Source organism: Erigeron canadensis, chromosome 7, assembly GCF_010389155.1.
Source record: "Erigeron canadensis isolate Cc75 chromosome 7, C_canadensis_v1, whole genome shotgun sequence".
NCBI classification, from domain to species: Eukaryota; Viridiplantae; Streptophyta; class Magnoliopsida; order Asterales; family Asteraceae; genus Erigeron; species Erigeron canadensis.
In genome coordinates this window covers 37,608,617-37,623,898 of record NC_057767.1, presented here as the reverse complement: position 1 = coordinate 37,623,898, position 15,282 = coordinate 37,608,617, and the positions used below count along the sequence as shown (strand labels likewise).

General features: G+C 31.2%; 1 protein-coding gene across 1 annotated transcript; it reads right to left on the bottom strand.

Moving 5' to 3' along the window:
* Positions 1-13,452: 13,452 nt before the first annotated feature.
* On the bottom strand, positions 13,453-15,282 carry LOC122608637 (probable WRKY transcription factor 70). The gene is made up of 3 exons (XM_043781729.1): positions 14,909-15,282; positions 14,539-14,643; positions 13,453-14,269 (listed from the first exon to the last, which is right to left on the bottom strand). The coding sequence occupies exons 1-3, from the start codon at positions 15,244-15,246 to the stop codon at positions 13,735-13,737; spliced, it is 978 nt and encodes a 325-aa protein (XP_043637664.1). The 5' UTR covers positions 15,247-15,282; the 3' UTR covers positions 13,453-13,734.

Here is a 15,282-nt window from a genome sequence, read left to right as displayed (position 1 = left end):
CAAAATGAAAATAGAACGGCTGAAATGTAATTAATAGAGATTTACTGTATATATGCATAAACTTTAGGGACTGAAATGTAATTACAATAAATAAAAAAATTAATAAAAAGGAAAAAGAGAACGAGATCTAATGCTTCTTCTTCATGTATGATACATACATATATAGTGTATGTACATATATTTTTCTCCTTTCATTACTAGGAAAAAAAAAATAATTTAGATAGTACCCACTTTCCATCCACCAATCACGCACTCTCTCTCTCTCTCTCTCCTTCCCCCATCAGTGACTTACCCCGATTTTCTTTCTCTCACTTGCGGGGAATGGCTGGCGGCGGTGTGTCCGCGCGCCGCTGCTAGCAGGTAACACCCACCTCGCGACTAGTCCCTCCAACCCTTAGTGATTACACATGTAAATTGGTACAAACTAATGGGTTGTGAATAATTGATATTATGATGAAGTCGCTAACTGGCCATTGATAAAGTCCATAACACTTATGGTCAAAACCAATTCGCTTGTATGAGTTGACCATTAGGTTGTTTTAACACGAGTTAGGCTTACTTTTCAAAGTCTTAGGTTCAATATTGGTAACATAAAAAAAATTGAGAATTTAAATGAAGATTTGTTCTTCAAAAAAATTTTCTACACAAACTTGGTATTAGATTTACTTTGAACTTTAAAAAGAGTTAATTGCATAAAACGTCCCAGTGGTTTACACAAATTCGTGGTTTACATCCCTCTGAGATTTTTTAGTGGTTTTCATCCCTAATTCAAGTTTTATTAGCAAATTACATCTTTTTAAGGAACGACGCCAAATTCTTTACTTTAAATGGCATCACGTGCCCACATGTGAGGACTTTTGTTAGTACATTCACATGTAAACCACATTACGTCAAATTCTCACATGTGGGGCACGTGATGTCATTTAACGGAGATAATTTGACATCGTTCCTCAAAATGATGTAACTTGCTAATTAAACTTAAATTAGGGATGAAAATTACTAAAAAAATCTTAGAGGATGTAAAACACGAATTCCACCACAAAGACGTTTTATGCAATTAACTCCTTTAAAAAAAGAAAAGTTATGGTCAAACTAACGAGCCTAGGATACCCTTCAATAATTCCTAGTTATAGGTCTGTAAAACACACGTAGCTGCATGATTAGCTCTTATTTCTTGAGAATCATATAGTGAATTCATGTAAATATATTCAAATCCAGATGAAAGGGATTGTGTGATGACTTTAATGCATGTATGCAAGAAGAATATATCTACATGGAACCAATTATATGTCATTTGATACACAAGTTTCTCAATATTTCTCATAACCTATGATTGATCTCATATGCCACAGGATAATATTCTATCCATACAAGAATAAATAATAAATATATGACCTCATCAAGCAAATTTAGTAAAAAATAATTGCATGAGTCCATGATCGACTCGGATATCCTTTACTTATAATAATATTAATATTCCTAATATTCCATTCAATTCCTTTTATTTCAATCTTTTCGGCTGTCGAATTAGATTTTAACTAGGAATCACTGTAAGTAGACTATAACCAGTGTTCCCTTTGTTAACTATATATAGTCGGTGTTATAGTCTTAACGATTTTGACATATTCTTATATACTAACTTATGGTTTATCCTTTATTTTGAAAAAACATATATAATATACTAGCTAGTCATTAATTAATCATTAATCATATCTCGAAAGCGATTGCAAAGTTTACAGTTTTAGAATGGAAATTGAAATTGTCCTTCATTAGTAAGTGATCATCGAATTGCAAAACATGAAAACAATTGTCTGAATGCATGTTTTAATTCGATCTATCAAAAAAATTTCATAATCCAATAAATCAATATTAAAGGTCGAAAAAGAATTAAGCATAGAAATAACTCAAGCATCCGTTTTTTCATCTATATGGTAACTACGACACAAAAAGGCACTCTTGATCAATCCCACATGAAACGCATTCGCGCTAGCTCATGATCCCTTCTTCAAAGTATAGTGTATCGTACGGTGCACTTATTATATCATGTCTAAACAGGGTTTTTATTCAACTAATGAAATTAATGATAATCATTAATTGCATTAAAAAACCGGTTTTATGCTTGTTTTAGATGAGTTTCTAAAGTTACCTCATATATGCTAAGGTATATTTATATAATCATTAGTTAATTAATTATGTAATTAAATGTCTTTTAGATTTATTTATTTAACCATGTCATTTATTATCTTTATGTTTTTCTAACTATACATTAAATTTTTTTTTTCTTACTAACACAATATATATTTTTTTAATAAAATTTATCTATATCTATACTACTATATAAAAATTACAAGTTCATGTTGAATGTTTACAAAAAATGGGACATGTGAATTGACCAAAATATCCTTAATGAACTAAATCACCAACAACCTTTAATATTAAAGGGATTAGTTTCCTGTAATGTAATAAACTTTAAAAAAATGTCTATAGTAGGAAATAACTAATATTATGTATATTGTATGTAAACAAATCAAAATAATGTTTATTGTATGTAAGAATTTCGTTTCAACCAATTAAAATTTTCCAAGTGGCACCTGTATATGGTTGTCATGTATGTTTTCTTACATACAATAAACATTTTTTCGAGTTGTTTACATACAATACACACAACTTTAGTTTTTTCCTACTATAAACATTCCGTCAAAGATAGTTACATTCCAGGAAACTAATCATAATATTAAATTACATCATTACTCAATTATATTATAAAATAACTCTACTAACCCCCGTAAATCACCAACTTTTACCTACATCAATTGATGCCGCCACCACCATCACCATCTGTCGCCGCCATCACACCACCGTCATCGTCGGCTCGTTGCCGCATTGCGCGGGTACCATGCTCGTTTATATTTATCTTTATATATTGTTGTTACATATTATTAAAAACTTATGTATTATATAAAAGTTCAAAAATAACATAACTAATGAAGATATATTCTAAAAACAATAACTAATATAAGACATTAAAAATATATCTAATTATTTATATCAACAAAAACTTTTTTTCACCGATAAACTATTGATGAGCTAACAAAATAAACACTAAAATAAAATATAAAAGAACTGACGTCTTAAATAAAAAGCTTAATAAAAATTTTAAAATTTATAATATTAATAATAATAAATATAAATTTAAACAAATGTTTTAAAAACAAATTTAACAACAAAAGTTTAATAGCAATAAAGTAATCTCGTTCATAAGAATATTAATTAACCAAAAGTAAATATATTTAATAATAATAATAATAAACAAATAATAATAATAATAATGTGTAAAAATATAAGATGTAACATTTAAATTTAAAAACCTAACAATAATAAAACAATTAATTAAAAAAAATAAGGATATATATAAATCAGTTAATGCAAAAAAATAGTTATAATTAATTTGGGTTATTAAATGTTAATGTTTAATTGTATTGGAAAATGTAATAAATTAAAACTTTGACTGGTAATAGGAGTAATAGGGGGTGCCTTTAGAAAATGAGGTATCAATAACATGTCCATTTTAGATATAATACGAGAGAAAGGTACCCGCGCGTTGCGACAGTGACGGAGGTGATGGTGGGGTGGTGATGTAATGGTGGTGATGGTGATGGGGTTATCGAATGACCTCTCTGATGAAATGACATGAAATTTTAAAAATGTACACCCATATAATTTTTATAATTTATTGATATACGTTTTTTGAGATAGAAATTTTTGAATGAATTAAATAAATAAAATGATTTATGAATGAGGGAGAAAAAAAATGAGTGGTTGAAATTTAAGGATAGGAAAGGTATTATAGTTATTTAAGGTAAATATAGAATAAATAAGATAGGCAATTTTGGAAACTAAACGTTGAAACTTAAAATTTAGATATGAGATATTTGCTTTATAATATAGTATTAGATTTTAGACCCGTGTCCAACACTGGACATGGGGTTTACGATATTAACACTATTAAATCTTCATACATTTAAGTCATAAAAACTTATAATTTGAAGATATACAGTTCCAAGTGTTATATTTTGCAAGTTGTAGTACAATAATCACAGGTTCGTTACTATCATTATTATGTAAGACATATTGATGGAATTGTTTGTTGTAGTCATTCCATAAGACATATACTATAATCAATTTCTCTATTAAAAAATTTCTTTAAACCAGTTGTACTCATATTGTGATATTATTATGAAAAATAATTAATAATTAAAATATAAACATAATTGTGATCATATAATTGACATTTAAGTATATGCATTTTATCATGATGTTGGTCCCTAACACGAATAGGTTTATTCTCAATTACCTATCATATGATAATTATTGATGGCTAAAAATAAAAAAACAAGTATTCAAGGCTAAAAAGTATAAATTATTTATGGAAAACAATACATAACCGGGAGTCAATTTGATGCAATTTATCGATTTGATTAGTTAATAAGTCATTAGGTTTTGAAATAATTTTTTGTAGACAATATTTCATATATTGAAATTGTTTTAATGTAAATTTTTAAAAATTCTCTCAAGTTGATGGCTAAGAATAAATATAAATTAAGAATTCACGGTTAAAAAGTGTAAATTATTGATGGAAAACAAAAAGGTGTAAATTAATGAAACTTTTTTACAAATTAATATAAATACGAATATAATAATATATTTGGATAATAATTATTAAGATTTTTAATTTATAGTTTATCTAAATGATGACATAAGCAAGAGTCAATTTGATGAAATTGAACGATTTGATTGGTTAATAAATCATTAGTTCAACTGTTTTACAGTATATATTATTATTATATTAATATTAAAATAAGATTAAGATTAAGATAGATAATATGTGCACCATACGATATATTAGTGTTAAACACTTACGTTCCAATAAAAAAACAAGAAGTTAGAAAACACTCCCAGGCTTATCGTCACGAAAAATCCGCCTTGCCATCGTGCCATCAACTCGGGATCCAGACCCTATATTTATGACTGTCAAAGTACCCCTATATTCATTTTGGGGCAAATCTTAGAATCTTCGGTAGCTCCATAATATAATTGCATCATAAATGATCAGCATGGATTTGTTAGGCCTTTGAAAAAAAAAAGATCTTTATAGTACACGTGCCTAGAATTGGCTGACAAAATTTTTATGACGTTTTCTCAACATTTTAATATGACGTTTACATGCATTTTAATAAAAATATTATTTACTTTTAAAAAAAAATAATAATATTATTATTTAAATTACAAATACAATGCAATGTGTGGTGGTAGTGAGCACTGAGCAGAAATAAAATCGAATGTTGTTCAAATTTAAAGAAAAGATGGGGTTGGATTAAAATTGGTTGTTGGCCTTTAATTCAGTTATGGACTTTAAGTTATGTCTATTAATAGCTAGGCTGATTAGACTCATTGGATGTCAATATAATAATTAGATCTTGCAAAAATGCTTGCTTTGAGACTTGCGAATGCATGTGATGGAATAGTGGATGAAACACAAACCACCAATATAAACAATAACAACAACCATATACTTAATCTTGATATTGCCATAATCTGATAAAACAGTTTTATTTTTATTCAAAAGTAATTAAAAAGTTGACTATTTTAAAAAGGACTACAAGCCTAAGGTTTAATTAACTCTTGAAAAAAATCTTGACAACAAGATGAAATTAAAACCGAAAAAAAAAACTTATAGCTCGATCTAGATGGGAAGAATACTCTCTATCTAAAAATAGAGAAACTTTTAATCTTTTGTGCTCAAGCTCCTCGATCGTTATTATTCTTAGAGTAAATTACACTTTTCGTCCCTGAAGTTGGCACGTTTTTCACTTTTCATCCCTAAAGTTTAAAAATTACAATTTTGACCCTAAAGTTGGCCAATTTTTTCAATAACTGTCCCTCACCAAACGTTGTTAAGTTTCAGCCGTTAAGTAGGTCACGTGCAAAACACATGAGGGACTGAAAGTACAAAAAATTACAAGTTCAGGGACAAAAAATAAAAATTACTTTTCTGTTGTCGGAAAACTTCATCTTCTCCGGCTGAGTGGCCGGAAAATTCGCCGGAAAACTTGAAATGTCGATATCTCACTCGTTTCTTCGAATTAGACCACGAAACCACCACCAAACTTATCAAAATTCATTTCCGCACGAATCCTAACAAAAGTTGCGGAGGTGATCATCATAGCTTTGTGTGTCTAAATTACTACAATACTTAATACATATGGATATTTATTCTTTACTTAAAAAGATTTTTGGTAAAACACAAAACTCCGTGTGGCATGTAATTTTGGCACTGCACGTATTAACCATTTTGCAAAAAAGAAAGCACAAAATCATCCCTATGGCATGTATATTTCCACCTTGCCTAGCTTGCTATCTGCCTTTTATTTGGGTTAACGTCACTCCATTAACTGACAATGGTGAAGAAGAAACCACGGTGGAGACGTTTTCACTTCTATGGATATAGAAACCGGGCTGTTTAGGAGAAGGCAATGAACTTTCTCCACCCAACATCGAAGCAACAGACGGTGCGCTAGGTTTATCTTCCGCCAGTTTTTGCACACACAATAAACCAATGTGTATTGATCGCGACACTTTAGAAACGGAATACGATTTACCAAAAGACGTGTCAACTAGATCAAGAGACTTGCCTTCTTTGTAAAGCCTCCATGCCGGAAATCAAAGGTGGGGATGGTTTGTATGATGTTTGAAGGTGATCAACTTTTGTTAGGATTCGTGCGAAAATGAATTTTGAGAAGTTTGGTGGTGGTTTCGTGGTCTAACTCGAAGAAACGAGTGAGATATCGACAATCCAAGTTTTCCGGCGAATTTTCCGGCCAATCAGCCGGAGAAGATGAAGTTTTCCGACAACAGAAAAGTAATTTTCATTTTTCGTCCCTGAACTTGTAATTTTTTGCACTTTCAGTCCCTCACGTGTTTTGCACGTGACCTACTTAACGGTTGAAACTTAACGACATTTGGTGAGGGACGGTTATTGAAAAAATTGGCCAACTTTAGGGTCAAAATTGTAATTTTTAAACTTTAGGGATGAAAAGTGAAAAACGTGCCAACTTCAGGGACGAAAAGTGTAATTTACTCTTATTCTTAATATATAATTAAAAGTTCAAAAAGGAAAAAGGTTTTGATGGTCCTCTCATTCTCATTGTGGATGAGATATATAATCAAATGGGGTAAAAAAAAATAAATGTCACAAAATTTCTGTTTTTCAAACTAGACTTTAAAGAAAGTTTGACTCCTTTAATTGAGCTTTTTAGTCATGAATTAAATGGGACAAGGGTAGACTGCTAAGAATTATATCTTAGAGTAAATTTAAGCAAATTCTTGAAACCAATAAACTTTATCAAAAAATTCAAATTGTAAGGGTGTAAGAGAACCAATATAATAAAGTGTAAAAAATTGTTAAAAGTTGCAAAAAAAAAAAAAAAATGGGTCACGTGCCAAAAAAGAGTGCCAGAATGTGTCACAATCGGCTCTACTGGGCCGATGAAAGCCTTGCCACTTTGTGCCAAAAATAAAAATAAAAAATCAATTTGTCAAAAAATACTACTAATGGAGAAATGTGTGTCAATTAAATCTTTATGCTTCAATTCTGTGTCAAACTGTCAATTGAGATTGTTTATATGTAATGAAGATTGTTTATATTCCTGTATATTTAATTAATGCTCGAGGTCTTGTGCTTGTTAATGGTTCTCCTACTTAATTCGTAATTTGATGGCGATCCGTACGTCGTCTCCCTTTCAACTCCCATGTCTTTATATAACTGATATAACTATAATATGTACTAGTATATGTAACTACTTTCTGGAGAATCTTTTTTAAAAGTATATTACATAGGCGCCATTCAAAAAAATATTTATCGTGTGTACGTCGCTGTCTCTTATATATGATGTCTGAAACTTTGGTCAATTCAATGTATCTGGTTCTTTTAATATAGCTGTAAAGATGCATCATTTAATTTAACCAATTAGCTTTAAATTAAATAAGAACTTTTTAAAAATACTAACAATACAAAAAAAAGGGAAATGTCTAATCCTCCTAACAAAATAGCCAAAAAATCCTCTTAACACTCTAATTCAATAATTAGAATGATTTTTAGGCTATTTTATTATGAGGATTAATTATTTTCCATACAAAAAATACATGATTTTCAATTGTTCATCAGTTCATGAGATATATATAGCCACATAATCATTATAGTTTTATATCCATATACGTAAACATACACATCTTAATCCTTATATATATATATATATAATACACACACGAGAGTAAGTACCCGCGCATTGAGGCGGTTAAATTGTGGGGGTGATAGGTCATAAAGTGTGATAGGTCATAGAGTGTGATAGTCAAATGCTTTAACCGTACGGGCTCCGCCTTCGGATTTAAAAATTCGTTCAAAGTATATCGAATGTTATCTCTAATGAAAGAGCATGAAATTTTAAGAAGACCTGTATAACTTTTATAATTTATCGATGTACGATTTTTAAGATAAAAGATTTTTAAAGAATTGGAAGAATAAATGATTTATGGAGTAGAGAAAAAAAAATGATTGGTTGAGATTTGAGAAGAGAGAAATGATAATATAGTTATTTTAGGTAAATATTGAATAAATAAGAGTATTTTGAGAAAGTAAATGTTGAAACTTATAATTTAGACAGAGGGAATTTTCTTTATAATATAGTATAGATATTGAATAGATAGGGGGTATTTTGGGAAGGTAAATGTTGAAACTTAAAATTTAGACAGAGAGAATTTGCTTTATAATATAGTATATATTGAATAGATAGGGGTATTTTGGGAAAGTAAATATTGAAACTTAAAATTTAGACAAAGGGAATTTGTTTTATAATATAATATAGATATCATAGTTGTCGACTCGTTGTTTTCGACTCGATTCGAAATCCTAATTTTTGACTCATGACTCAAAACGTGACTCGAATCGTAAGAGTCATGATATTTGATAATTTATATTTTATTGTAGAAAAATAGTATTATATTTATATGTTAAGTTAAAAATAAGTTTATAAAAATAAAAAAATTCAAAAAATAATAAATTATTTTGTGACTTGTGACTCGTGACTTGGAACACGACTCGGACCGACTCGCATTACAAAAAACGAGTCATATTACGAGTTTGGAGCAAATACGAGTCATCCACCGAGTCGCCTCGTTTTTACTTCATTTTGACTCGATTCGTACGAGTCACGAGTCGACTCGTACGAGTTTAACAACTATGATAGATATAGATAAATGTTGAAAGTTAAAATTTAGATAGATAGAATTTGCTTTAAAATATAGTATAGATAGATGTGTGAATTAAGAAAATCACATACATATTCTTGACAGTACGTATAAGCTAGTCAACAAAACTGTACACGCACAATTTCGTCACTTGCATTTCAAATTGTGTTACATGGCTATATCAAGAGAAATATGGCTGAAATAATTAATTTGTAGATGCCAAATTATAAGAAGAGCCTTTTTGAAAATAATTAAAAAGAAACACAAAATGTGTGTAGTACTCAACTTTTACACATTTTTTTTTTCACACGTAATTTTACACGCACATATTTGAGATGTATAATTGCATGTTTAGTAATTTTATTAGAGTATGTAATGTGTCAGTTTTTTCCCAGTTAGTAAAAACTCGCGAAAATATGATCTTTTGCATAACTATTTTTATGTAAATCTTACCTTGCTATGATTAAATATGGTTTATCATCACTTCCATTCTTGATGTTTTTCACTCACATGCAAGAGCTAGCTTATTCGATCAGTTTTGCAAGTTCTAAAAGGTCGTCATTCAAACCGGCCACCTATTGGCCGGTCGTTACTTAACAATTAATTCCGCAAAATCCCAATACGAGATTCCATGAAGACTCTCGACAGTGTACGTGATGTCGTCGCCAAAAGATAACAAAACGAAAAAAAATTGTCTTTTTTTTTTTGGAATTCGAACTACCATTTAGCGTGCGATGATTTTGCTGATTTTTTTTTTCTTTTTGAATTAAATTTAAAGGACAAAGATTCATAAAAAGAAATTACTCGTAATGAATTTCTTCAGCGACAAGATTGTCGCTAAAGGGTTTTAATTTTTTTCTTTTAGCGACGACGTTTTAGACTCGTGGCGACGACATTTGACGTACGTTGTTGAAGGCTTATATTCTTGTAGTGATAGCCTTTTACTTAAAAAACTACTGGAAACCTGACAAATTTTAGGAATATGCCGGCCGGCCAGCCAGAAAACGGGGTTACAAGTTACAAAGTTTGCCGGATTAATTAGTTATTCATTCGATTAAAGGTTCATTATACCCCCCCCCCCCCCCCCCCCCCCCACCCCCCCCCCCCCCACCCCCAAAACACACACGCACACACATCTCGTTCATTATATTCATTAATTTATATATAACAAACTCGAACAATCTTGTCACTAAAACTAAACCGTAGTATTTTTATATAATATAAATTATCCAAGCCCTATTTAAGAGGAAAAAGGTACGCAATTGCATATATATACTTATATATTTGACAAAATAGTGTTTGGTTATTAACTTTGTGAAAAAGAAGTGATTATTAAAGACTAATTTAAAATTAAGAAAGAATGGGGTTGGTGAGGAAGCGAAATAGCTTTCAAAAAGGATCTAGCTAGGTTTTAAACTCTATGTTAAGTTGGGGTTGGTATCAACAAATTTTGACCGGGGAAAGAAAAGATGGAAAATATATAACAGTACTACTGCTGCTGCTGTAATTACCAGCTGAGGCTAGCTAAAGATCGATGTTTTGGATTTAATTACATGAGTATTGAAAAACTGATTCCCCAATCGTTCTTTAATCCGTATATATAACTAATACGGATTGTATATTATTCCAACTACACCATGATTCGACTTCAATTTCTTCTTGTTTAAATGCTTTGATTTGATCAGAAGTATACAATTTGTCTTGCTAACTTAATTATATAGAACGTAAAATTTATCCTCCTTCCTTCCGTCCCAATAAATTTGTCTACTTTTTAATTTTTTAAAGTTATTTTTTTACACTTTGACCTTGGATATTTTTGTATGTATTGTATAATACTTATTCTTTCAGAAGCGAATGCTACGGAATATTCCATTCTTGTAGATGAAAATTATATGAATTAATTGAGTTTTACATATGTTTACATCGACATAGCTTTTACATGTATTATATAACACAAAAAAAACATTCATGGTTAAAGTTATAGAAAATTGACTTTGAAAATTCAACAATGGACACATTTTGTATTACGGAGGGAGTATTATAAAAGATTTAAAAACTGTACTTTATATTGTAGGTACACCGTACACACGTACATATATGGCCTCACTACAAGAAAATACATTTATGGCGTGGACATACTAAACGACAAAAATAAAACTTGCATTAGTTGACTTTAAAAGTCAAATAAACACTGACAACGAAAATAAAACTTGCATTAGTTGACTTTAAAAGTCAAATAAACACTGGCAACGACAATTCGTTGCCAAAATGGTTTCCCATTGATTTTATAGAATTAAATTTAATGGCGATGCTCGATGTTATTACCAAAGGCAAAGACAACTTGAGCCTTTAACGACAACAATTGGCGTCGCCAAAAGCCTTATATCGTTGTGTGTTTATATTCATAGGCAGAACTACATTATAAATGAAATGTAGATTGACGAGTCTGCTAAATCGACTCAGTATAATACGGATCCCTGGTCAATGTAACTCACTCTAAAGTTTTAAAAGAATTTCCTAATATTAAAATTTATATAAATACGTATTTGTGCAGCTAAATGATAAATGGAAAATAACCAATTGTCAAAAATTTCTTAAAAACCACTAAAAATAACAAAAACACTTTTCAAAGAATGTTAAAAATCATATCAGTCTAGTCGTGATCGTTACTTTACACTGATTCAAGGCTAGCTAATGATAAAATTTGTTTAGTATAGGTCACTTTTACTTCTTGCTCTTAATTTGTATATATGAGGCTCAATGCATGAAAAAACACACACACACACACACATATATATGTAGATGTTTGTTTGTATATGCGCGTTTGAGTGGGTATAAGTAGGGGTGTAAATGAGCCAAACCGAGCTCGAATACTGCCAAGCTCGAGCTCTAGCTTGAATTCGTTTTAGAAGCTCGAGCTCGATCGAACCTTATTGTTTATACTCGAGCTCAGCTCGCGATATGTTAAAAAAGCTCGAGCTCGGCTCGTTTGAAAAAAAAAAAAAAAACTTTACAAAATCGAGCTCGGGTTTGAGTTCGGTAAGTTAACTAAGCTCGATTATTAAAAGTTTGTGAGAAAAGGTCGTTAGTCTATAATATATTAATTAATATGCATATATATTATTATATTATATACAAAAGTTTGTTTAGGCTCGTGAGCTTATTCGAGTTATGTATTCGAAGTTCGAGCTCGAGTATTTAACAAGTCAATAGTTAAGCTCGAATTCGACTCGAACTCATTTAGGCTCGGCTCAAAATGAACTTTTTCTGAATCAAATTCGAATAATTCGCGAACAATATTGACTCATTTACTCCCGTAGGTATAAGTATATCTATCTATTATTCGTGAAGCTACCAACATAAAATGAACTCTAACTTTTTTAATATATACTCCATTAATTTGTACTCCATTATTTACAAAGTTTACTCCCATAGGTATAAGTATATCTATCTATTATTCGTGAAGCTACCAACATAAAATGAACTCTAACTTTTTTAATATATACTCCATTAATTAGTACTACATTATTTACAAATTTTGTTTAGTTTCTTGATTGATTTATAGATTTGTAAAAATAAATGTTCCGCAACTGAGAAGCTATAAACAAAATGCATCACGTACAAATATCAAATTATGCTATATATATACACGCTAATATACCCTTAAACCACATCTGAGATGACTTAATGGTAATTAAGGTGTCCTAACTACTCGTAAGTTTCACACTATCTAAGTTCTTTGAAATGATAAGGGGAAAATAAATACAGAAGACGACAACGTACGTACAAATTAAACTTAGGGTTAAAACTTGCCAAAGACAAGTAGAGAAATTATATATATCTTGTGATCCATGTGTGAGGATGGTGACTTACCGGGCATAAGTTATATGCGGTATGCGCTCTGGATACCAAGATGGTACATGGGACCTGAGGGTTTCCACCCATTTACCCTTATTTAAGTCATTCGATCTGAGTTTTAAGTGATAGTATATGTGGAAGGTGTAGTGTGTGTTAAAACAGGCAGGGAAAAGTTTAGTAACGATTCACATGCATGGAGTGAGATTTATTTATAACATTATATGATTGAATATAATTTAGTCCTTAATATATTACATTCATATAATTACATGCTACTCAAACTAGAATGCATGTCCAAGTACTTGTCCGTATAGACTGATATAGTACATACGCTATACTCTGATTAATAAGGCAACAGGACCAACTATGATAGATCCACACCTTTTTTTATTTCATATATTAACAATCTATTAAAAAGTAGATATCGATTTCATTCGATATATCAAGGATAGTGTAAGCTAGGCTCGACTAATACCCAAATTCAGATTTGTATCCGTAAAATAAGAGCTCGATTACATACATGAATGCCCATCTATAGCTTGAGTATATGTTTGATAAGAACAATGTAATCTATCAATAAGGCAATTCATTGAAAGCATTCATTCCCATGATCATATGCTCCATCTCATGATAACCTTGAGTTGTTCTAGTGATTGGTAAATATGACTCTAAGAGTAGTGTCGGGTCCCCATGATCCAACCCCGGATATACCCCGGGTGATATCATGTCCACATGATCATCAAAACTTGATGAAATCATAGATACTGATTCCACCGGAATTTGTGAAACATGTGTAAAGTGATCCCACGATTGAATGGTGTTGGAAGACATGGGAGTATCCATGCTTTGTTCATGATTTTTCATGGTTGGGAAGTAAGGATCAACTTGTTTCTTCTCAATGAGCCCCTTAGCTCCAAAGCTAACAAGGATCGAGGTATCCCTAGGATCTGGCATATCCAAAATGATTGGAGGGGCTCGTTGTAAGTTTGTGCAAGTATGGTGTCCGAAGTAAGTTATCTTATAATTTGTTGGCTTATCTTCAATCTTTTGAACTTGTTTCGTCGCAAGACATCCTTGTTCGTATTTGTAGGTACATCTATAATAGCTCCTACATACAGGTAATTAAAGAGATAAATTAGCACAATGAGCAAGACTGCGCATATATGCGTGTACGCGAGCACATACACACATACATATATGTGTGTGTGTGTGCACACGCTCCTTACATATATATATATATAAACACATGCAACTGCAACCTCTGCCAAAACCACCGATGAGTGACAAGGCCGAGCCACCGGTCTTAGGGTTAACTAGATGAACTAACAACTACGTATTAATGAGTCAACTAATTAATTTAGGGTTAAGTGAGAGAACCTTTCGTATCTTGAATTGAGAATCTCCTTTTGACCATATTTTCTCCAAGCATGCCCATCATCAATCAAAATAGAAGTTATCTCTGTGGATGTCAATACGTTTTTTCTGCATTTTCAGACAATTAATAAATCGCAACTTGTTATTAATTATATGAATGAATAAATCAGCTCCAAAAGTAAACAAGGGGTGCCTAGGTTTGATATATATATATATATATATATATTTGGGTGGTCATATTTAAAGGATATATATTATAACAACAATATTTGAATCTATCACGCATAGGCTACAAATTAAGAAAATCAAAAACTAAGGGGCTATATCAATTGATCATGATCATAGAATATAATTATAATCTACATATACGTACCTTCTTTTATAACAGCCTCTTTTTGTTTTCACCGGTATTACAGTAGTCCCATGATGACTCTCGTCGAATTTTTCTGATTTCGGACTATGGAAAGCGTGCAATCCGGTTGATGGAAGGGGAGGTTGTTCGTTGCAGCCCATGATTGAGAGTGTACTCTCAAACATCCCCAAGATCTGAACAAGTAGCCCGTCGATTGATTTGGGGTCAGGATTATTGCTAGTGTCCGACCACCCAAGGACCTCACGAAGCTTCTCGGTCCATTCTTGGCCTTGGACGAGTTCGTGAATAGCTTTCTTTCGGTTGCTAGGTAAACTCTCTGGCCACTTTGGAGACTCCATACAATTAATACTTGATGGCCGGGGTTTACAATTAGA

Bases quoted from the DNA above. Each gene is read 5' to 3' on its own strand.
- LOC122608637 (XM_043781729.1), bottom strand. From the start codon at position 15,246: ATGGAGTCTCCAAAGTGGCCAGAGAGTTTACCTAGCAACCGAAAGAAA. The intron at 14,644-14,908 runs GTACGTATATGT...CTGAAAATGCAG, and splicing joins AGAGGCTGTTATAAAAGAAG to AAAAAACGTATTGACATCCA. The intron at 14,270-14,538 runs GTTCTCTCACTT...ACCTGTATGTAG, and splicing joins CTCAATTCAAGATACGAAAG to GAGCTATTATAGATGTACCT.